This window comes from Colobus angolensis, unplaced genomic scaffold, assembly GCF_000951035.1.
Source record: "Colobus angolensis palliatus isolate OR3802 unplaced genomic scaffold, Cang.pa_1.0 Scaffold97, whole genome shotgun sequence".
Lineage (NCBI taxonomy): Eukaryota > Metazoa > Chordata > Mammalia > Primates > Cercopithecidae > Colobus > Colobus angolensis.
Window position 1 is genome coordinate 1,328,581 of NW_012123709.1, and position 26,611 is coordinate 1,355,191.

At 39.8% G+C, this 26,611-nt stretch overlaps 1 protein-coding gene across 2 annotated transcripts in view; it reads left to right on the forward strand.

Annotated features, from left to right (window-relative positions):
• The window catches only part of FSIP1 (fibrous sheath interacting protein 1), a 206,916-nt gene that overhangs the window by 66,276 nt on the left and 114,029 nt on the right, over positions 1–26,611 (forward strand). For both annotated transcript variants that reach the window (XM_011932644.1, XM_011932645.1), the window contains exon 10: positions 9,676–9,813. In XM_011932644.1, the coding sequence (XP_011788034.1) occupies positions 9,676–9,813 (138 nt within the window). The remainder of the gene's footprint in view (positions 1–9,675; positions 9,814–26,611) is intronic.

Genomic DNA, 26,611 nt, shown 5'->3' on the forward strand with positions numbered 1-26,611 from the left:
ATCTGCACATGTATACATATGTAACAAACCTGCACGTTGTGCACTTGTACCCTAGAACTTAAAGTATAATTAAAAAAAAAAAGTCTCACCTCAAATTTGGCTCTAACATTTACTAGTTCTGTGGACTTGGGCGCCAATTAGAAGCTCTCTAAACATCGTTTTCCTTATTTATAAAATAATAGTAATATTCTTTAGGGTTCTTGTAAAGAGTAGCTTAGTTAATATACATAAAGTGTTTAGCACAGTGACACGGAACTCAGCGAATTATATTATTATAAGTGACATAAAGAATGTATTTCCTTATGGGAGGTATTGAGTAAATGTAGAAAACCGTGGACAAGACAGCACAGGCAAGTGCCATAGGAAGCTTCTTTTTCTTCAAGAGACAAGGTCTCGCTCTGTCACCAAGACTGGAAGTACAGTGGTGCAATCATGGCTTGCTGCAGCCTTCACCTCCCGGACCCAAGTGTTCCTCCAACCTCACCCTCCCCAGAAGCTGGAACTACAGGTGCACGCCATCACACCAGCTATTTTTTTAAATTTTTTGTAGAGATGTGGTCTCACTGTGTTGCCTAGGCTGGTCTTAAACTCCTGGCCTCAAGAGATTCACCTGCCTCAGCCTCTCAAAATGCTGGGATTACAGGCATGAGCCACCGTGCCCAGGCTCATAGAAGGCTATAAGTAAAGTGCTGTGGTGGTTCAGAGGAGAGGGAGAGAGCACATCCAAGGAATATCCAGAAAGTCTATTTCCATAAGTGAGTGGTAGGAAGAGGAAGAGGAACTAGGGAGGGAGGCAGAGGGATCAGAGACACAGAAGACCACCATTGTGTATCACGAGGCTGAAAACTGGTGGCGTACAGCAGCGGTCCCCAACTATTTTGGCATCAGGGACTGGTTTCATGGAAGACAATTCTTCCACAGACCCATGGAGAGGGATGGGTTCGGGATGATTCAAACATGTTACATTTATTGTGTACTTTATTTCTATTATTATTACACTGTAATATATAACAAAATAATTATACAACTTACCATAATGGAGACTCAGTGGGAGCTCTGAGCTTGTTTTCCTGCAACTAGACGGTTCCATCCAGGGGTGATGGGAGACAGTGACAGATCATCAGGTATTAGATTCTCATAAGGAGTGTGCAGCCTAGATCCCTTGCATGTGCAGTTCATGACTACTGTGAGAATCTGATACCCCTGCTGATCTAACAGGAGGCAGAGCTCAGGTGGTGAGGTGAGTGAGGGGAGTGGCTGCAAATACAGATGAAGCTTTACTTGTGCCTGCCACTCACCTCCTGCTCTGGGGCCCGATTTCTAACAAGCCACCTACCAGAGCCGTCCATGGCCTGGGGGTCAGGAACCCCTGACCTACAGGACAAAGTAAGCTCTCAGATGGGTCTCCTTTTGCTTACAAAGTGTTTAAAGATTTTTCTTAGCCAACATTTAAAAAATTAGGTGAATTCCTATAAATATCCAGATTTCTAGTTCTCTCTTGAAAAATTCAAATTAGAAAATATGTCAGCATTAGACCTAAATTCTTGCTTGGCAATTACTGGATTGAGCTGAATAGCAACTGCTCTTTCTGTGGGGCACAGATTCTCCAGTTTGCTGCAGTATCCACCACTCTATATTGTATGGCAGGCCCTGAGGCCCACTTCACGCATTTATGTTGCTTGTCCAGCCTTTGCAGAGATCATCAGTACATTTTTGAATGCCTGCTTATTTCATAGGAGACACTGTAGTGGCTGATGTAGTGTCCAGACTAGTATGAAGCTTGGTCTCTGACCTCAAGGTAGCTTGTAGGATACCAGAGGATGTGATGTAAGCATAGAACAAGCTGTGGAGTGACTGTGCAGTGAAACAGGAACCACCACCAGATGGGCACTGATCGGATGAAAAGTACGGAAAGTGTGTGCTGCGGGAGCACAGGAAAAGGAAAGGTTATTTGATGAAGGCATGATATTTTAAAAATTCCTTTGAAGATTTATCTTTGTTGGTCAAGAAAACAGTTTTCTGAACAAGCGGAAACATAGACTTTCTGACTTATCTGTGTATGGTAACTATAAGGTAGTAAGTTGGTATGCACATAGATTTAAGATGATAAATGTGGTTGGGTCAATGTGGTTGAGTCAGAATAGTTTGAGGAACTCTAGGAATGTGGCTCAGAGATGAAGGAGGTGTTGGTCTTTGTGAAAAGGGCAGATAAGAAGTCTTCTTCTCTTTATGGGCTCGCTGATTGTGACCTCCTTCTCATATAGATGCTCTGGCCCAGCACTTAACTTTATGGCAATGTTTTAAAAGCAGCATTTGGCTTTTACATATCTGATTTCCTTAGCATAAAACAAAGCATGTGGTTATAGTCAAAAGAAAGAATGGCATATTACTGCGCTTTCTGTAATGTGAATAATATGTGGTTGCAGTTTTTAAATCTGCTTTTTATTTTCATTTTGTCTTAGCACGAGAACTAATTGAAGCAATTTTTTCTTAAGATCTGTGGTTTAACTGTGCATACTTTTCTGTATCCATCTCCTAACCCTCAACAAATCAGTTCGTTCTTTCCACGTATTGTAAATCCCACCATAAAACTGAGTGATGTTCTATAATTTAGTTACCATACTTCTTATTTGTAGATGTATTAGATTCCAGTTGTCTCCAGAAATATCTAAAACATAGGAGTTATATAAGCATTCAGTTTCTTAAATCCTTAGCAACTGGATTCAATAATAAATTCTATTCCATTTGGCTCTTATATACAAGCACAGTTTATTCATCTCTCATGAAATCAGTTTTACTGAATCTAGAATTCCAGTTCACCATTAGATTTTTTTTTCTGATTGGGGAGGGCCTCAGAAATGGCTCTCCTTGACAGGTGGCATCGCTGTGTTCTTAAACTAACTAGTTTAATTGAATATAAAGGTCCTCCTTCGTTTGATTTATTCTCTTATTCTTAAACTATTGATTCAGTTGTACACAATTTGGTAAGCTCAAGAAAAAGTTAGCCATCGTTTGATTGAGGAAAATTGTAGTTTATATTGATCTCCTTTCTTGCCAAGAGCATGTTATTTTTGCTGACAGCAACAATTAATTTTTTTTGGTTTCTTCCTGTCTCAATATTAGCTGAAATTGAGGAAATACAGACCATTGTTTGACATGTAATTCTGAAAGATGTTTTATTATTGGGTCCAGGGATTTGTATAGTTCCAGTAATGGCCATGGACTCCACTTGACCCCAGATGTACTTAAAGTGTTGGTTGAGGGCAGGAATTTAGGATTTTTTAAATGTATGCTAGTTACAGGCACAGAAATCTTATTGACCATCTGTTCGTTTCCAAAACCCATAGAAGCCACAGGAGCATGGATTTATGGGTTTGAGGAACAAACAAGAAGTTACTTCAGAGCTCTTTACCTCCAGTGCCAATCTGTTAGATATCCAGTTAAATCTGGGAAACTATCCTTGCCACCTCCATTTTACAGATTACTGTGAAGTTTATATTTCTTTGCTTCCCTCTGTTAAGCTTCTGATGTAGTCAAGGTTTCCTTCATTTTATGGCATTATTCCAAGGTGATAAAAACAATCTGCCTGAAATATCTTGTTCTCTACTTTTGGTACTGCCAGGCACATGATCCATCTGATGACAGGAAATAGCAGGAACCTATGGAAATGTATAGCATTAGCTTGAAAACATAGGACAAACTGGCTTGATTTAGGCAGATTTGTATTTTCCCAATCCTTAACGCATGCCTTATTTGCATATCAAATGCGAAGGCATTTACTTACGAAGCTGTGGGTAATTTCCTCTGTTTTTGACTTTTGAAAATGAGTTTATTTTGCTTCAAAGATCCCTTTTGGCCTACTCAACACCACAGATACTTTTTCTAAGGATAAACTCAGAATCTCTTGGCAACTAATTAGTCAAATCAACAAGTATCTCTTGATCTTGGCCTCAGGGACAGTTCTCTTCTTGTGGCATGTCGAGGAGAGCTTTTATTGAATTCTCCATAAAAGCATTCCTGTATGACTCAGAAACACAGAAATGATATGCCGGTCAGAGAATCTGATTAAACATTTCTACTATGAGAAATCAAGATATTTCCTGATGATTACGAGGACAGACAGTACTGGTTGGCACTTTGTTGTGAGAAAAGGATCTTTCCTGGCACCACAGAGCTTTTTGAGTTTGCAGCTGGGCAATTTTTGTCAGCATCAGTGGCTACCTTTCCTTGCCCTCTCTTGGCCTCTGCTTTCATCATACAATATTTCTCAAATATTTGAACTATATGGTTATGCTATTGGAGGCCATGACTGAAGAAAGCTGTTGTATATCCTTTGGGTCTAATTGTAGAGAATTACACACTCATCAGCTATTAGAAGGGGAAATAACTTTCTCAGAAGTAATTGAGACCTAGAAAGAGGAGGTGACTTCCTCAAAAGTACACAGCTGATTGTTCCAGCAGAACTGAAGCTAGAATCCAACCTTCGGGTCTATATCTCTTAGGTATGGAGAGTCACATTGTCAGAACAGAACAAAAATGGCCTTGGTAGAAAAATTTGTTAAAAATAAAAAATCTGTGGCTCACATCTGTAATCCCAGCACTTTGAGAGGCTGAGGCAGCAGGATCCCTTGAGCCCAGGAGTTCAAAATCAGCCTGGGCAACATAGTGAAATCCATTCCTTCTTCATACACAAAAAATCAGCCAGGCAAGGTGGTGTGCGCCTGTAGTCCCAGCCACTTGAGAGGCTGAGGTGGGAGGATCGCTTGAGCCTGGGAGGACGAGGCTGCAGTGAGATGTGACTGCGCCACTGCACTCCAGCCTGGGTGGCAGAATAAGACCATGTCTCAAAAAAAAATCAAACAAAAAAGGTCTGTCTGCTTATGAAATTGATACATGTTTATTGTAGGAAATTCAGGAACTACAAAAATAAGAAAAATAAGATTAAATAATCAGGATTTTTACCAAGTTAATTATTGTTAAATTTCCTTCCAGTCTATTTCTCTCTATACGCACACACACTCACACACACACTCTATATATCAGTTAGAGTTTTTGACAAGAAACAGAAGGAATACCTAGCTTGTATTTTGAAGATAATTATATGAAGGGACTATTTATATAGCTTTAAAGGAGCTAACAGTGGATGTTGGGACACCAAGAGACTAGCCACAGTGGACAGGGGGAAGAAAAAGTGTGTGGGAACTCAGCAAGAGCTGGAGCTGTGGGAGAAGAACTGGCCATCTAAAGTTGTAATAATAGAGGACATGAGCAAAGGGTTAGCCAACCCCAGCCCCCTCAGCATGAGCATTTGAGCTGTAGTTAGTTTCCTAACTCTGTTTCCTTGGCAATCTGAGAAAAGTTGGAATGCCGAATACGTTAGGAGGCATCTTTGCTTATGCTTAAAATGATCCCTGGATTGGGAGAATTATAAAGACCTGATGGAGAAGCCATATTTTGGACATCTCTGACTGCAGTGATTCTTGTGGCTGGGCACATTTCTTGCTGGGTCCCTGGACTCAGTGTGCCTGTGGGGGCATTTCAAGACATAATGGCTCCTATAGGATAGGAGGATTTTAAGACAGGTAGCTTATAGCTGTTTTGCTCTTTATACCTATATTGTTTTGGCATGGACTGTAGCAAACACTCCCATTGAAAAGGGATACCTGATACTGCCCTGCTGTGTTTCCTGTTTTATATCCTTCTGAGTAGAGTGGCTCTAAGTGTGTCGTCTGTTAGTCTTTGAGCATGAATATGCAGTTGAATCTAAGAAAACTCAGCACATCTCAGGGATACATCACTGCCCAAACTGTGATGCAAAAGTATGGGGGGAAGGGGAAAAATACCCCAAGCTCTCTCTCCTTCTGTCCTCTACTCTCCTAGAACTCCTCCCCTTACTTTGACTAAACCTAACCAGAAGATGGAGCTCCAGGAGAAACGCCCTGATGGTCCCAGCTGTGGCAGGTACTCACCATAGTTTATCATGCTTCTATTGATGGACACCTGGGCTGTTTTCAGTTTTTAGCTGCCATGAACATTTGTGTACAAGGCTATAGTTACATATTTTAATTTCTCTTTGATAAATTCATAGGAGTTGAATTTTTGGGTCACAGGATCGACAAACATTTAACTTTTTAAGAAATGGCCTGTTTTGGAATGGTGGCTCACACCTGTAATCCCAGCAGTTTGAGTGGCCAAGGCGGGTGGATCACAAGGTCAAGAGATCAAGACCATCCTGGCCAACATGGTGAAACCCTGTCTCTACTAAAAATACAAAACTTAGCTGGGCATGGTGGTGCATGCTTGTAATCTCAGTTACTCAGGAGGCTGAGGAAGGAGAATCTCTTGAACCCAGGAGGCAGAGGTTGCAGTGAGCCAGGATTGCGCCACTGCACTCCAGCCTGGCAACACAGAGAGACTCCATCTCAAAAAAAAAAAGGAAATGGCCTGTTTTTCAAAGTGGTTGTACCATTGTATAGTCCTGCAAACAATGTAAGAGAGTCCCTCTCGTTTCACACATTTCCAGCATTTGGTGTTCAGTTTTTCATCTGGGCCATGCTAGTGGCTATATAGTAGTGTCTCATTGTGGTTTAATTGAATTTCCCCAATGACTAATGATTGGGGAGGAGGTTTTCATGTTCTTATTTGTCATGCACATAGCTTTTATGAAGTATCTGTGCAAGTCTTTATAGAATTTGATTGTCATTTGATTGATTGTTATTGTCTATTTGATTATTTTTATTATCGAGTTGTAGGAGTTCCTTATATCTTCTGGATACAAGTCCTCTGTCAGATATGTGTGTTATGATCATTGTCAGTCAGTGGTTTGTTCATTTTCTCAATGGTGACTTTGATTCAGCAACATTTAAAAATGTTGTTAAGTCCAACTTATAATTTTTTTCTTTTTGTGCCTTCTCTTTGCTTGCCCCAAGATTTAGAAAAAATCATAGTTGTAGATTATTAAAATAATTTCAATTTAAAAATGAAATCCAGGGTGCTTTTCAGATTACCATGTGTCCTACTTCATAGCAGGTGTGTCTTCATAAAAGTTTATAAAATGCTGACTGCTTAGCATTGCAAAGAGACCTTGATACCATTTTTTCCAAACTCCTCCCTAACATTAGATTTCCTTTAAAAAATATTTCTGATAATAATTCAGCCTCTAGATGTGTATTAGACTGTTCTCTCACTGCTATAAAGAAATACCTGAGAATGGGTAATTTATAAAGAAAAGAGGTTGAATTGGCTCACGGTTCTGCAGGCTGTACAAGAGGCATAGCAGCTTCTGCTTTTGGGGAAGCCTCAGGAAACTTACAATCATGGCAGAAGGTGAAGGGGAAGCAGGCACTTCTTACATGGCCAGAGCAAGAGGAAGAGAGAGAGAAGAGGGAGGTGATACACACTTCTAAACAACCAGACCTCATGGTAACTCACTCACTCACAATCACGAAAACAGCACTGAAGGTATGGTGCTAACCCATTCATGAGAACTCCACCCCCATGACCCAGTCATCTCCCACCAGGCGCCACCCCCAACACTGGGGATTACGATTCGACATGAGATTTGGTAGGGACACAGAGCCAAACCATATCAGGATGCTTCTAGAGATTGAAAGCTACCAGAAGTGAGAAATGAAGCCAAATATAAAATAATCACTTCTTGAAATTGACGCACTCTTTTAATAATTTGCTAAGTAGAATTGTATACAATAAGAATTTTACTGAAATTCATTGCTAGTTTGATGAAAGTTTTGAAAACCAAAATTACAGTCTATTGGCCAGTGCTTACACAGCTTCAGGATTATAGTTTGCATTGGGATACAGAGAATAGGGTCAGCCATGTCACTGTCTAGGCAGTGGCAGTGTGGTAAGTGCAATAAAGGAACATGTGGCATGGCTGAGAGAATAATTTGTCCTTTGTGGGTATGTCAGGGGATATTGTGGAAATATGCTTGAGCTGGGCTCAAAATGGGTAGGAGTCCCCACAAGGAGTTGGAGGGTTGGAATGGGGGGAACTAGTAGTAGTGAATATTGCTGCACATTTGAGTCTGAGTCTCAAGCAGTAGGAAATGAGATGAACAGATTGGTAGGGCCTAGAGCATGAATACTTTGCACCTTGTTCTGTGACTTCCCTGCAAAGAATAGAATCAACAAGGGTGACTGGTAGCATCAAGACCAGCCAGGAGGCTCCAGCAGCAACCTAAGCTAGTAGTTCTTGAATTCTCAAATAGGTGTGCTTCAGTTTATTAGTCCTTAGTCCTTGTTTTTTTTTGAGACAGAGTCTCATTCTGTTGCCCAGTCTGGAGTGCAGTGGTGCCATCACAGCTTACTGCAGCCTCGACCTCCTGGGTTCAAGTGATCCTCCCACCTCAGCCTCCCAAGTGGCTGGGGCTGTAGGCGTTACCATGCCTGGCTAATTTTTTAATTTTTAATTTTGTAGATATGGGGTCTCACTATGTTGCCCAGGCTGGTCTCGAACTTCTGGGCTCAAGGGATCCTCCTGACTTGGCCTCCTGGAGTGTTGGGGTTACAGGTGTGAGCCACCATGCCTGTCCCGTCCTTACCTTTTGAATCAGAATCTCCTGGGTAGAGGCTGGTCCTTCAGATTTTTTCCTGGGCTCTGGAGGTGATTCTGAAGCTCACTGGAGTTTAAAAACTGCTGGTGAATGATGAGGATATCTTAACTAAGACAGTGAGAAAGAAACAAGTGCCTTGATTAGAGAGGTATTAGGGATTGGCAACTGGATAGTATTCCTGGTGACCAGCTGTATGTAAGGAATGAGGGAGTAGGATCACGGCTTGAGTGATTTCAAAAATGTCATTCCTGCCTGTTACTTATATGGCAACACAGAGCAGATGTGTGCGAGAAAGGAAGTTTAATCTTAGATATAGACACAAATTCCTATCAAGAAATGCCTATTTTTATCACCCAGAAATAACATTAACTTTGGGAAAATATAGTTCTGTCAATATAAATATTGCAGATAGTAATGAAGTACTTTCATTATATAATACTTAATCTTTTCAGAGGACATACTCAACTTGCATTTGTTTGGCATTGAGATTTGTTGCTTGCCTACTACATACTGTGATGACTTTAGCCTAGATCTATTACTATTATTGTTTTACAGATGATGAAACTGAAGCTCAGAGAGGTTAATTCATTTCCCTAAGGTCAGTCTAGTCAGGAAGGAGGCAGGGCGAAGATTCAGAACTCCTGATGTTGCCAAATCCAGTTTTCTTCTCATTATTACACAGCTGCCTCTAGTAATGTGGATGGGCGGGGTTTTTTTTCTTCTTATTTATACATGATAAACTTGAAGTCCAGAGAAAAGTCCAAGGTTTCAAGCTGGTAAGTATCAGAGTAGGGACCAGAACCCAGGTTCCTGTTTCCTGACCCCAGCTCTTTTCACTGTCTCCTTCTGCTTCCCAGGTGCTTACAGAAGTTGGGTTCCCTTCCTGCTTTTTGTATGTACAATTGGACTTTTACCTCCTAAAATGGGAAGACTTTAAAGCATTATAAAATATTGTTTTGAAGGGAAGAAATATTGTTTGAGAAGCAAAGCTAACCCTCAAGGCTCAGTTGCTTTGAGGTTGGTATGTGACAGCACATTTCCAGCCTGGGAATGATGTTTTTTGTTGTTGTTGTGTTTTTTTTTTTTTTTTTTTTTTAATTAGGAACCTGACTTTGATGGTGAAAGAAATATGGAAGTAACTCCAGGAGAAAAGGTACTCAGGAACACCAAACAGCAACGGGATCTGCATAATCGGCTGAGAGAGATTGATGAAAAGCTGAGAATGATGAAGGAAAATGTGGTAAGTCTTTCTTTTCTTTTAATTAATTTTTTTTTAGAAAAAAATAGAGGTGGGGGTCTCTCTATGTTGCCCAGGCTGGTCTCGAACTCCTGGGCTCAAGTGACCTGCCCCACTCAGCCTCCCAAAGGGTTAGGGTTCCAGGTGTGGGCCACCACACCCGACCATCTCTCTTATTTAAAGTTTAATTATAGCCAATACTTGTACCAAAAAAGGTTTCAGTCTCTTTTGACTATTTTATGACTGTTCTCATGTGTTAAATCAGCCATGTGAATTTGTCAGTAACAATGTGAATAAAAGCTAAACATATAATTCATAGGACTTTGATATTATTCTGAATTTAAGCAATTTATATAATATAAAACATTAATTTAAATAACATAAAGCATATTCTGACTTCAGATAGTGTGTAAGATACTTTGGATAGTGTGTAAGATACTATCTGAAGTCAGAATAATTATCCTTAATCCTAATATTCTGACAGTGACACAAATATTCGGTTTTTGTGGAAAAATTTGGTAGTTCTACCTAAAATCATCCTTCTGTTTTGAACTTATACCTTAAATTCTCTCACTTTTTGTTTGTAATTACTAATTTATTATTAGTAATTAATGAATTTTAATGCATTCCAAGTCTTTCTTGGCCTACTTCATGTTTTTCTTGCTCAACATAAAGACATGTCATTACTGATGAGTGAAAACTCTTAGAACAACTCATTTGTGAGCTGGTTGATACTCTGAACCTGTTAGAAATGCTCTATTGTATTATGATTTTCCAGCTACCCATAGCATGTTTTTAGCTGGATACCTGGATTTTACCTAAAATTAAACATGTCAAGGCTGAGCTTGTGACTGTGGTCTTGCGGTAAGTACCTGCAGTAACCGCTTTTGGTCTCCTGCTAAATTCTGTCATCTCGGGTGATCTTCAAGCCTCTTTGAGTTTTAATCAATGTGACTAATTTGTTGCCATATCCTTCCTGAGTTTCTTATGACTCAGTCTTTTTTTTTTTTTTGTCCCTACTTTTATCACCCTTCTCTCAGTGTTGTCACCTCCTGCCTTAGCCACTTATAACCTGGTTTTTGTAGGATTTCTTGTTTCCAGTCACTCCCTTCTCTCATTATTCCACTTAATATACTGCACTGTGGAGTAAACATCAGGTGAGTGATTTTAAAATGTGCTCCCCTTCAGAGCCCCTGAGAGTATGTCACAACACCTTGATGGTCAAGCCCAGCTGAACTGCCCTCACTGCCTGCAGGCCACAGATAGCAGCACTGACACAGAGCCTGATGGGGATCAGGGCCACCTCATGAGAGTTAGGCAGCAGATCTAAAGGGAATTAATACATGGTGCTTCTTTTAGAGCTCATTTTTATTTGCTTTGCATGGAGAATCTCATGGGTGTTATATTTCAGGGAGACCTCTGTTTCCATTTTCAGAGAGATTTCCCTGATTCTGTTGATGGGATGAAGTAGAAGAAGTAGGAATGGGCCGGGTGCAGTGGCTCACTCTTGTAATCCCAGCACTTTGGGAGGCCGAGGTGGGTGGATTGCCTGAACTCAGGAGTTCGCGACCAGCCTGGGTAACAAGGTGAAACCCTGTCTCTACTAAAATCCAAAAAAATTAGCTAAGTGTGGCGGTGTGCACCTGTAGTCCCAGTTACTTGGGAGGCTGAGGCAGGAGAACTGCTTGCACCCGGGAGGTGGAGGTTGCAGTGAGCCCGAGATTGCGCAACTGCACTCCAGCCTGGGTGACAGAGTAAGACTCTGTCTCAAAAAAAAAAAGTAGGAATGGTAGGGAAGTGTAAGGGGGCTCTTGGCCATTCATTGTAGTGGTAATGATGGTACATTGTAAATTCGATGTGATAAATGAAATGTTTGTGGTTTGATTGGTTTTGAAAACTGTTGGTACTTCCTCTCACCCCATATCTGCCAATCCAAGGTGGGCTAAGCCTGTCACTCCCCATGATCCATTCTCCTGATTTCTGACTGCTGTGGTCTGGAGGTTTGTGTCCCCCCAGAATTCCTGTTGAAACCCTAATCCCCAAGGTGATGGGATTAGGAGGTGGAGAATTTGGGGAAGTGATTAGGTCATGTCAGTGAAACCCTTGTGAGTGAAATTAGTGCCTTTATAAAAGAGGCCCAAGGGAACTCTTTTGCCCCTTTTACCATGTGAGGATGTAGTGAGAAGTCACCCCTATCAACAAGGAAATGGGCTCTTACTAGGCACCAAACCTGCCAGCTCTTTGATCTTGGACTTCCCAGCTTCTAGAACTGTGAGAAATAAGTTTCTGTTGTTTATAAACCACCCAAAGTACCATTATTTTGTTGCCCAAACAGACTTAAGACACTGGCCATTTATCACATACCTTGAACACGTACCTGTTCTTTTCTACCACGTCTCTACCATTATTTAATTTTGGCTCAAAACCAGGATCCTTTAAGAAAGCGTATGTCATTTCACTGCCTTATGAAGTTTGGCTACATTTAAAGGGATATGATAAATGTCAAGAGTTGGTTGTTATCCAAGTGGAAAAGAATAATACATGAGTAGATAAGAGCAGTTATTGAATACCAACTATGAGCCAGGCACTGTCCCAAGTATTTTACAGATACTGAAGTGTTTAATCATCACAGCTGCTCCATGAGGTAAATACCAGTCCTCATTTTGTAGATGAAGAAATGGAGCAAAAGAGAGGTTGACTAATTCCTTAACGCTAGTAAGTGGAGGAGATAGGATTCAAATGGTTAGCATTTAACAACTATGCTATTACTGCCTTTCTGGGACTTGCTTTTCTTTTCATGATTAATGGTTTTTTTTGTTAATTAAAGTGTGATAAACTTGTTATAATCAGTAATACTCATGAGTGAAATGTTTGGGTTCCCCTATACAAATTTTATTTTCATAGTTTTGTGTTTTATAGTTAACACTTTCAGAGGCTGTTATCTGCATGATAAAGGCCCACGAATGTTGATATGTACTGTTTTATGTTTTTTTTTTTCTGAGACAAGAGTATCACTTCCGTCGCCCAAGAACCTCCCACCTCAGCCTCCTGAGTAGCTGGGACTACAGGTGTGTGCCACCATGACCAGCTAATTTTTTTATATTTAGGAGAGGCAGGGGTTTACCTTGTTTCCCAGGCTGATCTGTCACTCCTGAGCTCAAGCAATCTGCCCACTTGGCCTCCCAGAGGGCTGGGATTACAGGCCTGAGCTGCCACGTCTGGCCCTGTTTTATGTTTTCATTGCTTAGTGTAGATTCATAACTGTAGATTCATAACTGATTTCATAATTGTGGATTCACATTGTGTACCATGTGACCTGTGGAGGGGAAGATACTGTGTGTTTCAAACTCTGAAAACGCACTGTACCTCATAGATGGCTAGATATTATTTCGACCGGGAATCTGGAGACCTGAGCCCTTGTTTCAGTTTTGTTTATAGCCTGCTCTGTGACTTTGAATAAATTACGTAGTTTCTTAGAGCAGGGGTCCCCCATCCCTGGACCAAGGACCAGGTACAGGGCCGCTCAGCAGGTGGCGAGCAGCAGCTGAGGGGGGCTTCACTTGTATTTATAGCTACTCCCCATCTCTTGCTTTACCTGAGCTCTGCCTCCTATCAGATCAGTGGCATTAGATTCTCATAGGAGCACGAGTCCTGTTGTGAACTGCACATGCCAGCGGTCTAGATTGCACACTCCTTGTGAAAATCTAATGCCTGATCATCTGAGGTGGGACAGTTTCATCCAAAAACCATACCCCTCCCCCACCCCTCCCCCTATTGCCAAAAAGGTTGGGGACCGCTGTCTGAGAGACTTCATTTCATTGCTTTAAAATCAAGAGAGTAGTGCAAGATGACCTCTGTTCTTTTGCCAGAGATTGTTGGCACACTTATTTTTAATAAGAAGTGATGTTATTTGTAATATATAGTATCTAAAACTAGTTTGTGTGTTTCCTAAATATTTGGTATTAATTGGATTAAATCTTCTATTGAAAGTTACTTTTGGAAGTTTAGTAACACTTTTTAGGAGAATGCAAGATTGTCTTTTCCATATACAAAATTAGTCTACTGCCCTCCAACCAGAGAATGTGGTTTCTGAATGATAGGAAATGGCCAACTTTGCAGTTTTGCCTTATTCTGCCTCCTGCAATGGAACATCCTTTCAGGATTACTGGTGGAAGATGTAATCTGTGGGCATTGAATTGGTGATCTAAGAATCAAACCCATATCGTGTTTTAGGGATGGGAGAAGAAAGAGTGAGCTAAGGGGCAGCATAGGAGCCCTGGGGGGTACTGGAAACGCCTGCATCCGGGATTGATTTGTCAGTAAAGGCTGGAAAAGCAGCTTAATTCTGTGTTTCAGGGTTAGGCTGAGGCTGCTGATGCACGTTTGTCTTGGTCAAGACTGGTTGAGGAAGTGGGATTTGATTTAGTCCATAGGAGGTGGTAGTGTTGTTGGCATCAGTGGATTTAGCTATTAGGAGCTAGGGAAAGTAGACACAATGAAATGAGGTTGAAGCTCACACACTTAATATGAAACTCAGTAGGCATCAGGGGCCTTGAAAGGCAGCTCTGAGAGTGGAGGAAGGATGAGCCGCGGGTGCTGGAAGCAGCATGTGTGAGGCACATCTGTAGGATTTCCTTAGTGTGAGTCAGTCGTGTCATACAGCTGCTCTGGGACACATTAAGAGAGAAGTAAGCAAAATGGATCATCTGTAGATATTAGAGTGACCAAGATGAGGAAGAGATGTAAAACCAGGTCATATGAGGGACTGTTAATGGGGCTACATGTATTTATTTAGCCCAGCAAAGAAGAGACTAGTGCGTGTGTGTTTTATATGTGTTTGTTGGGGTAGGAGGGAAGGGGAGTGGTTTGGTAGAAAAATCACAGATGGTCACTTCCCAAAGAGATTTAAAGGGCTAACATGTTAAATGTTAATTTGATTCTTTATAGTGGAGGAGGAAAATGCATGGTGATTGGGAAGCCAAAAAGAGACATATTTCTGGTAAATATTGAGGAAGAAAGTTAGAATTATCTCATTGGAAATGGTCTGTCTGGGACTAAGTATTCAAACTAGACTGGAGTGACGCTGGCTGGGTAGAGAGTGTTGAAGTATCATGGGGTGCCTGGATGGTTTAGGTGAGTGTCTCAGGCCCAAGCAGGCAGCCTGTAGATGGTGAATAGGTGGAGGAGCTGCGCTTTGAGCTCTTTTCACATGTCAGGGAGTTTGTGCTGAGCCACCTGCCGCTTGCCTAGTTGGTTCCCATGGGGTTAGGTGTAGTGGCTTTAGCCATGGATAGGAGTTTTTCTACCAGGTTACTTGTATGGAGACAATTTGAGATGTTCGAATGAAGAGATAATGGGAGTATCTGCTTTCATAGAATAGGCACCATAAGACAGCCCCCGCAGACAGTCTCTCCATCATTTGCCATACAAGTGATGTCTGTCTCTGGTACTTCAAACCAGACAAAGAAGAGAGTAGTTTTCTGTTGGTTTGGGTGCTCTGCCGGCTTCTCTGCCCATCCAGTCTTTTAACCCCACTCTGCCCTAAATCACTTCCCTGGTCCTAGTATATAAGCTTTATATAGAGGGCATGGTGGTTAAAGGTCATACTGCTTGGGGTTTGAATCTCAACTGTGCACTTAGTAGCTGTGTGACCTTGGTGGGTCCCCTGGGCCCTCTGCTTCAGTTCATTAATCTGTAGAATGGAGATAATTACAATTACTGTAACACTCACCTCATAGGGCTGCTACGAAGTTTAAATTAGTGTATGTAAGGTACTTAGAACAGGGTCTGGACATTTTAAGTACTATATACATTTGTTTTGCTATTTTTATTATTAACATAATTAATATGGCATTTACATAAGCTTGTTTCCAGGGGGGAAGGACATCTTATGGAAGGCAACATTGAAGATGGAGGGGTAAGCCTTGGAGAAGAACCAGGGTACCCTTTTCCTTATTCAGGATGAAAGAAAGGAAGGGTGGGCCAAGAAAGGCAGGCTGAGAGATGAAGAGAAGGTGTGAGAGACCATGTTTGAATGTTCTCTACTTACCCTGTAAATTAGCGACCTCTCCATATGGTCAGAGTGGGAGGGTAGAGTGGCATTTGAAGAAGGGGTAGGAAGGGACTGGAATAGAGCCAGTGAAAATGAGATAAAAGCAATGGTAAACAGTCAGGTAGCCCAGGGGAGGTTGGAAACCCTGCTGTGAAATGGAGCCAGCCAGCAACGCTGAAAGGTTTCTCTGACAGCTCTCAGGAGTCCACCAAAGCTGGAGATGAGAGGTGATGAGTTGAGGCAAGGGTGAGGAGAGGTTGGGTGATTGCAATGAAAGATCAAGGGGGCAAAGGAACTGGTGGCAGATACCTATGGGGGCAAGGGAACTGGTGATGGTTACCTATGAGACCATAACTGAAAAAATGTAATATATATACCTCAGATATCAGCTGGGACCCTTTTGCCTTGCTTTGACCTAGTTTGATAACTTAGTGTACTGACACAGAATAGAATACCATCTGCCTGTCAAAAGAATGAGGTAAGTCTATGTGTCTTGAAAAGATGTCTGTGATTGAGTATTAAGGAAAAAGAGCCTGTTGCAGAAGATAGTGATCAGTGTGATACCATTTTTATAAAAAGAGTCATAGGAAAATCCTGGAACAATGTACATATACCAAATGCTTACCAGCAGTTACTTTTAGCAGGGATTGGGATGGATGGGGAGGCAAAGAAAGGAAATTAACTTTTTGTAACACACATTATTTAAAGGGAAAAATGTATTGGGATTATGGGTGATTTTTATATTATTATTGTGCTTTTCTTTATATCTCAGACTTCTGTAATATACATGTGTTGTGTCTATACAGAAATAATGTTTAAAAATGTGGAAAGCATCTATGTGTACAAGAGATCATTGCTTATTGTATCTCAGTAAAAGGTTTTTATATATTTAGAAAAATAGAGTGAGTCATCACAAGGAATAGTATTCGGCTTTACCAGCAATTAAAATTCGTATTCAGACAACTTGTAGGAACTATATACACCTGTTAGGCCAGCCAAAAGAATGACAAATATGATATCATTATGTGTCAGTAAGAGTAGTGTAAAGATTGGGACAGTGATATTTGGACATTATTGGTAGCTTTTTGAATGGTTTATTTTTTCTCCTGGAAAACAATTGGTCAATGAATGTAACAACAGCTATAATATGATTCATATTTTTGAGCTGTGTAATTCTACTTTTAGGAATATTTTCAAAGTAATAATGCCCAAGGAAACCAACTAACCAACCGACCAAACAAACAAAAAAGCCCCAGGAAATAAATGTTCTCAAAGAAGGGAATGTCAAAGCAACTTATATAATATTAACCCATTTAATTCTATGGTAGGATGATAAAAATGACAAGGACCTGGACTTTGTCAATAGAAGACTTTTTGTTTTTTTTTTTGAGCTGAGGCTCGCTCTGTTGCCTAGGCTGGAGTGCAATGGCGTGATCTCGGCTCACTGCAACCTCTGCCTCCCAGGTTCAAGCGATTCTCCTTCGTTAGCCTCCTGAGTAGCGGGGACTACAGGCATGTGCCACCACACCAGACTAATTTTTGTATTTTTAGTAGAGATGAGGGTTTGCCATGTTGGCCAGGCTGGTCTCAAACTCCTGACCTCAAGTGATCTGCTTGCCTTGGCCTCCCAAAGTGCTGGGATTACAGGCGTGAGCCACCGCACCAGGCTAATATAGGACTTCTAATTGAAAATATACGATACGAAACATAAAAATAAACATTTAAGATAGACTTTATCAACTATCTTATATATATATTCATATATTGGCGCATATATACTAACAATCACCTGAAGGGAAATAGAATATGTGCTATAACTTACCTTTATTAGATAATTTTCACTTTCTATTAAATTGCCTTTATTTCTAAAGAAAAGGGAGCCATAATTGAGGCAATTTTATTATATCATTCTTTTATTTAAGGATATTTTAATCCATTAACATAATGATGGACTTTTTGAATAATTTAAATGAATAGCAACAATAATTCATTATTTGTCTCATTTTTCAGAGGTGTGAGTGTTCCATTGTGACAATAAAGATTTTTTGTTTTTTTTTTTTAAAAAATAAAGAACATTTTTGACTTCTAGAGTTAGGTAAAAATACCTTTGATGAAGTTGCATAATGATCCTATCTTTCACAAATCAAAAGAATTCCATTTTAAAAGTTTTTGCATTTTAAATAAAAAATCATCAATCTGACCTTATCCCATTGATCCCACTAATGATAAAATACTCTCAAAGATGTTTTGTTTGTATTGTTAGGAAAAACTTCTCTCTAGTTCTAGTCATTCCAAATGCTTTGACCACACTTTTTAGGTCTTTTTTGTGTCTCTTTTTGATTCTCAGTTTGAACTTCATTCATTTTCTCCATCATTTGAAGTCTCTACTATTTCTATCCACATTCTTTCTCTTTTCAGTTTCCTGGAAACCACTGAGCTTGGCCTTGTTTGGTGAACTGCATTGTCATTATTGCATCAAAATGTTAGCACTCTAAGCCCTGTTGCTGAGCACTGGGATAAGAATGTGGCTCACAAAGGATGATAAATCCTTACATTCTGATTCTTATTTCGACATGCTCTTGTCATTTAACCTGATACAAGCATATGTGAAACCCAGTCAGAAGACTGGAGTGCTCCTTCTGCTTAAAGAATGGGTTGGAAAGTCTACCTTCAATTGTTACACATGCTATAGATTCAGAATTCTCAAATGTGAGAGCTAAAGAGGCTTAGAGGTCACGTGGGGCAGTTCCATGGATTAGAAACCAAAGTCTTGAGCAGCTAAATGATTTTTCAGAAATAATCGAAGCCCAGCTCTTCTGACACCTCAACCTGTGAACATTTCAATAAATCCAACCTCTCTAAGTCACATCTGTATAGTTCAGCCAATTTTCAGCTAAGATTTGTGGCCACCCACAAATGTAGGCTTTATTCTAAAACCTTTAAGCTATCACCAACCGGATATTCATCTTTTCCAAATTCAGCACTACTCCAAACAGACCTGACATGTTTGTGGTTAAACAGGAAGACCAGATAGTGTGCTTTGGTATTCATACATTAATGAAAGTCTGAATTGGAAAAATAGTTATACTTTGGTGTCATTGTTTATAACTGCAGAAATTATTTTAATCTTTTTTTCACTTGTAACAGGTTTTAGAAATGTGGATAAAATAATAACACTGCCACATACAATTGGTATTTAGAGTATACAACTTTTGTTCTTTCGGTAGGTGGTAGCAGGTGTGTGTACTAATGATGCAAAACATTTGGTTTTAAACTTTTGGAGAGTGAGATTTGTACGTTAACAGAGAAACATTAAAAAATTTGTTCTCTTAATCATAGGCCCATTTTGAAACAAGCAAGTAGAACATAAAATTTTCAGAAGCACTTATATATTTCTACATCATTTAATGCAGAAATCTCAAAAAAACTCCTTGCCATGGAATATTATCATTTAATAGTTGAGAATGTAGAATAGTTATAGTTACATGGCTGATGTTCATGAATTATCCTGCAATGAATAAATGACCCAGTAACCTTTTAAAAGTTATTGACTATATAGATCAATATAATTTATGAGAGATTTGAAACATAATTAGCTGGAGTTCTTCGAGAGGAAAATGTTTTTATTTATTTATTACTTTTTTAAAATTTTACTTTAAGTTCTGGGATACCTGTGCAGAACGTGCAGGTTTGTTACATAGGTATACATGTGCCATGGTGGTTTGCTGCACCCATCAACCCGTCGTCTAGGTTTTAAGCCCTGCATGGATTACGTATTTGTCCTAATGTTTGAGATGAAAATGTTAAGGATAGTTGGATATTTTTTCATGAACTTACTTTGTTTCAACTATCCTTTTAAATCAATTTGTAAAATATATTAGTAGGTTTCAGTTTCAAATTCATTTTGGAATGAGAGAGGTTATAAATAAACTTTGTATTCTACCTATACTGTAAACATTTTAAAAATTATTAAAGATGTTTTGTTCTGGATTATGGTTTTTCACATGTGTTATGATAATGCAGATGATATGTTATAGAAGATGTAGGTATTGTGCTGTTTCTGAATAATAATGTGCCATAACTTGAGAGGCACCTTAAAAATGACAATTATGGGCTGGGCACGGTGGCTCACGCCTGTAATCCCAGCCCTTTGGGAGGCTGAGGTGGGCGGATCACCTGAGGTCGGGAGTTTGAGACCAGCCTGACCAACATGGCGAAACCTCATCACTACTAAAAATACAAAATTAACCAGGCATGGTGGTGCATGCCTGTAATCCTAGCTACTCGAGAGGGTGAGGCAGGAGAACTGTTTGAACCCAGGAGGCAGAGGTTGCAGTGAGCAGAAATAGCACCTTTGCACTCCAGCCTGGGCAACAAGAGTGAAACTCCATCTGAAAAAAAAAGACAATTATGATGGTAACTTTGTTTTATAATATTGCTTATTTTTCCTTAAATTCTTATTGTTGAGCAGAGGCTCTAGAAATAGGTAATAAGACTAGCTAGGTTTTAACCTAACTTACCTTTTGCTTTCTGAATTAGTTTTTAAAGTTCATTGGTAGCGGCCATGTGCTGTAGGTGTGATTACGTGGAACAAGGACAGGTACATGCTTCAAGAAATAAACAAATGTGAATATAATTATTAAGTATAATTATATAAAATAATTATTGTAAAAATTATAATATATGATACACACACACCATATTTAAGCAGTATAGCATTGAGGTAAAAGAAAAATGTGTACATAAACATTATACTGATTTTAGAGGTTAAAATGAAGCCTGTTATTTGGATGTTGACACAGGGTAGTAACATGCCACATGGAACTGTTTCCAGCCCCTATGCAAATCTCTGAACGGGAGAGTTCTAGTTCCAGCTGTATGGCAGACTGGATGTTAAGAGAGACCCTGCTTGGGAAAGCAAGCCTGAGCATGCTAGATAAAATATATTTTTAAAAAAGTAGTTTTAAAAGCATGGCTGAGCTGGCAGAAATGTGTAAGGGAATTCCTTGGAGGGTAGGAATGACAAGACACTGTGTTAGGAGGGGTAAGTGACCACTGGAACAAACATTGGTCCCCATGGTATCTGTTGACCTCTGAAGGCCTGAAGTGTGGGTTTAATGAGGCATGTGTAGAGGGAGCACAGGAAACAGAGCCCAAGACAGGGTAGAGGTCAAGTCAGAGCTCCCACGTAGAGTCAGCACACCAAATGGTTCTTCCAAGTGGAAAAACGAAGAAGAATCTGCTCTGGAGAGGGATTGGTGGGGACATGTGTAGCTGTCTCTGCTTTGGTTGTGGGTGGAATGGAAAAGAAAAGACGCCCATGAGAATGACTAATGATAAGCCTGCATGAAGGTAGGCTTTGGGTTTGAGTTCATACCACCCGTAGGGCCAAGTTGAATGTTCAGTTGAAAATGGTCTTAGATTGGAGTAATCCTAGCTCCTCGTAGAAGGAAAGGGAAATCTCTCTGGAAGAACACAATAATGTAAATCTAGACCTTAATAAATTCCCACAAATAAAATTTAAGGGCCATGAATCCACAATAGAGGACTCCCCCGACCCCCAACACATAAAGAAAGAAACTGCCATGAGCGATGGTTAATTGAAAAAACATGCTATAGAGTCAGTTCCACGTAGACTGCAGAGTTTGGAGTGGTCTGTTTCAGAATGTAAAATATGTCTGTTTAATATATTTAAAGAAAGAAAATGAGCTTTGAGAATATGACAGAGATTTGAAATGAAACGAGATAGAATTCATAGAAATGAAAATATAATGTTAAGTGGACATTCTTGGAGTTAGACCTTCCTTGATCCTTTAAACAGGATCCTGGCACTTACATCTATTTTCCCTTCATCATTCTATAGCTTTTTAAAAGCTTTGCACCATCCCTCCAGTGAGAACAACAACGGTTTTTCAAACCAGTCAGGGAAAAGTTGTTACACAGTTTTTGTAAAACAGCACATTAGCCTCTGAGACCTAGGGCAGAAGGAAGAAAAAGAGATAGATTATAATTACACAAAACCTACATATGCAGGAATATATTACTGTTATTTTTTTGCCAGTAAGATGGATTTTTTTTGAACTTTTTTTTGCCCTTCTTATTGCCCTTCTTAGCTTCTGCTGTTCATTCCTTAAAATGTTAACTCTTATCTTACCCTAAGTTTTTACATTGAACAGTTTCTTAGTTGGAACACATACCAGATTTACTAAAGAAGTGTACTCCCTGATCCATTAAAAAAAAGTTTTTTTAAGATGGGGTCTCACTCTGTCACCCAGGCTGGAGTGCAGTGGTGCAGTCTTGGCTCACCACAACCCCTGCCCCCTGGGCTCAAGTGGTCTTCCCACCTCAGCCCCCTGAATAGCTGGGACTACAGGCCTGCATCACCATGCCCAGCTAATTTTTGTGTTTTTTGTAGAGGCGAGGTCTCACTATGTTGCCCAGGTTGATCTCGAACTTGTGGGCTCAAGCAGGCTGCCTACCTCGGCCTCCCAAAGTGCTGGGATTACATGAGTGAGCCATTGCATCCAATGAAAGCTGTATTTTAAATGGGAACTGGAATGGCACAAAAATTCTGTGTCCCAACTTTTGGGTTCAGGAAATCTGTTCATCCTTTGCAGATGCTCAAGAATCTTTGTGTAACTGGATTCTGTGCTGAATATATATGGGGACCTATGGGCTGCATAGTGGAGTAGTGAAAACCTTGTATAGACACTGGTGGGCAATCTTTCCTCCCTGCTCAAGGCCATAGGACATCCCTTCATATATTTGTAATAATTTTCTCTGGAGCTCAAAATGGAAAGCAATGGGCTGATTACTATTTTGACAGTCATAATTTGTGACCAGACTTTAAAAAATATTGTGGTCAATGATGTTGCACAATTACTTTTGTCTGTCACATAGAAAAAAAAATCCAGATTTAATTCAATGCAAACAAATAAATAAAATGCTCTACTAAGAATATAGAGTCAAGCTTTTGGTCTAGTGGGAGAGGCTGGGACTAGTCGACAAATATAAGGCAGAAATAAAATGACATGAGAGAAATAGAAATCAAGTGCTATATTTGATCAAAACAGAACAGTTACAGCAGAGTGATTTGGAAAGGCTTTGTGGAAAATGTGAAATCTGAATTGAGCCTTGAGGAATGAGTCGGGTTTCATTTGGGATAGATGGGGGTGGGTGTTACAGAAAGAAGACACTGTGGAAAAGGGCCAGCTTTTGGAAAGCTTGGGTCATTATAGGGAACAGAATGATCAGTAACATTTATGAATTAATCATAGAGAGTTCTGACTTTTTGCCAATGCCATAAAGATACATGACATCTTAGAAACTTGAATTTTGCTGAACCGAGAACTTGAATCAGGCTTTCTGCAGGGCTCTTGTTTGGGAGTAAGTCGCTTAGTGAGTGAGTGAGTGCTCCCAGCAGAGGGCCCGGCATCCTCAGCCGGTGAAGCTCGCCCATTCTTAGCTTGGCATGGTGTGGGCCTTAATACTTGTGAACTATTGAAGCTATGTTTCTGTGTCTTTTAAAAAAAATCTTCTAGTGGTAGTGATTGAAAAGCAGACGGCGGTTCTTATTCATGACAACAATGCTTCAGAAATTTGAGTGGAATGCTGAATTTGGTATTGGATCAGATGGGTGACAGGAGTGTGGAATTTTGCAGACGACTCAGGAAGAAACTCCTTTTCACATCGGAGGTCTGCTTTCTTCCACTCCGGATGAAAGGAAATAGAAGGAAATAAAATTATAAAAGTAGAATGAGGCCATATTGAATAGGAGGCTGTGATTGGTGGATAAAGTTTTCTGAGCAGCTGTTTAATATGAACTAAACTTTTAGAAAAGATATTATTGGCAGGTTGATTATACTTTTACGATCAACGAAGATACATGGTGAGAGTTGTTATAAGAACTATTCAAAAAAGTGGAAGTTCAATAAAATGAAATGATCCACGTAATAGATATTATATTTCCAAAGTTTCCATTCTCCCAACTTTTGTGTCCAACATTAAGATTGTGAATTTTGTTGAATTTTTCTTTAATCCCCATATCTCTAGGCATTTATTCCTATCTCTAACAAAATTGCAACAATATTTGTGAAAATAAAACTATGGTACACATTAACAACTGCCTACCCCAAATCCACTTCCTGTTTTTCCTTACTGATAAAATTCTAGTTAAAAATACTGTGCGAGACTCCCTTGTAACTAGGGTGACCATGTAAGTTAGTTCTGGCCAGTCAGATAAAAGCAGAAGTCTCTTGATAAAAAGAAAAACAGCTGACATATGCCTTTTGCCCTTCATCTTTTCCCTTCTTGGTTGGAGCATAGAAACACTGCCTGAACCTTCAGGAGGCATCTTGAGACCACAAGGGCAGGTCAGAAAGAGAGGAGGCTGGGGCAGTTGTCCCATCATAAAGTTATTGCATCACCTCTTACCTGTTTACCTCTGACCAATTTCTTAAGTTGGAAAAATAAACCAACCTTCGTTATGCCAGGCAGGTCACTGGGTTTCTTTTATGAAAGCAATCCTAACTGATACAGTAGCCCTCTTTTGGGAGGGTATAAAATGGATAGCATTCCTTCTGGTGCACTGGGAGAATTCAGGGAATGAATGAGTTTTGCAAGGGAATTGTGGTGACACTTTAGTGTGTTTGCCCTGTGGGAAGCGAGTTTGAACCCCAAACTGAAAGTTATACCATCCACCAGCATTGGCAAACTATAATGCCGCTCCACTGCTCACGTGTGTGTGGCCCAAAGGGGCAGAACACCCCTGGGGAAAACACTGATCACGAGGAGTGCAGAATGCTCAGATAAGCTTCCGGTAAGCATAGACTTTAATTTTGGGGAAAAGGAGTAACTAGTGGCAGGTGTTTTACCGAGTGTGGTGGAGGGAGCAAACCTCTTGCGTAATGCCACTGATGAAGACCTGTTATTTAAAGAGAATACTGAGTATTTGCAGAGTTACAGAAATGGCAATAAGAATCTCGACAAGATGAACTAGTATTCCAGACCAGCACTGTCCAACAGAAACACAATGCAACCACATAAGTAATTTTATATCTTCTGCTAGTCACATTAAAAAGGTAAAAAGAAGCAGGTGAAATTGTATTTAACTCACTATATTCAAATATCATTTTGACATGTAATTAATAAAACATTATTAATTGTATATTATATATATATATATGAAATCCAGTGTGTTTTGTACACTTATAACACATCTTGATTTGGACTCAGCCACCTTTCAAGGTCTCCATTGCCCCATGTGGCTAGTGGCTATTAACAGAGCAGTTTCAGAGAAGAAAAAGGTGATTTATGTAGTACTCAGATACATTGGTTTATTTTTTTTAAACAAGTAAACATTTCCCCAACATTCTAATTTTCTAGGGGTGTAGAAGAAACAGGCATTAGTAGGATTCTAGGAGAGTCTAAAAATAATGAAGAGAGAGGTCCTGTAGTAGTGTCTAGCTGTGTGTTTTTAAAGTGAGTCTGACATGGGTTGTTAGATTTGATCTAAAAATGAGGGCCAAGAAATGAAAATTGAAATAAAAGACTTACTGAAACCATATGTGTAATCTTGGAAAAGAAAGAATATGCTCAATTTCATCTCTTGGACATATTGAGAAGTAGGAGAAGTGTATCTTTGTAGAATTATTCACAATGTCTATCTCAAATGATGGAAATTTTCTTGTTTTATCATTTTTCTGTTACAGGCTTTTTCCTTCCTTAAATTGGAAGTGATGAGAGAAGACAAATTTGGGGAGCACAGGGCAGAATGTCTGACTTCATTCTTATAGCTGCTGAGCTTGATGTCAACTCAGTTTGTATTTGATTCCTGAAGTTAGAATATTTCAGAAATCTTTCTTTGGGCACTATTTGCTAATGCAATTATTATTTATCCCAGTTCATTCCATGCATGACGTATTCTGGAAGGGTTTTTAACTCGTCACATTCTTACTGGCCAACCAGTATCAAATACACGGAATGAGGTTTCAGGCCCTGCCTCCATTGAGGCACTTCCCTCTGGGAAATACTAGAGAGTATTTTTAAAGAGTCTGTGTGGACACACAGCAAGTTTTAGTTTGTTTTTGTTTTTGTTTGGTATACCTAGAAACACATTTTGTGAATGTGAAGGGTTCTCTTGTGCCCAACTAGAAATAAACGCTGACTGCCTCTGAAGATAAGGATGGAGAATTTGTTGAAAGATTTCTCTTTAATTACAAAGTGGTTATGCAAATGTGATTATAGTTGAAATTTATTTTCATAGGGAAGATAGCTTTTGGGGACATTCAGGCAATCTAGAAAAATATAAAGAAGAAAAGAAAAATTATGCATGCAAGCATAGTTAACCCTTGGTCATTATCCTGTCTGACGTTTTCCCTATGCGCATGTACCCCAAATGCTCACTTTCCCCCATCCCAGCACATGCGCGCCCGCGCACACACACACACACACACACACACCTCCCCCTTTCCCCTGCTCCTTTCCTCTCTTCTTCAATCTCCTCCCTCTCCTCCCCTTCCTTCCTCCTTTTTTGTCTTTTTACAAGCCAGGATCATATTCTACGTAGGTTTTATAGCCTGCTTTTTCACTTAACAGTAAATACATTATGGTACTTTGTGAGTGTGTCTATTGAATGAAGCCTCTCTGTTCATTTCTAGTAATGTCCAATATTGTTACTATAAACCATGACAGAGTGAGCATTTGTTTAATCATTGTCTTAGGATGTATTCTTTTTTTTTTTTGAGGCAG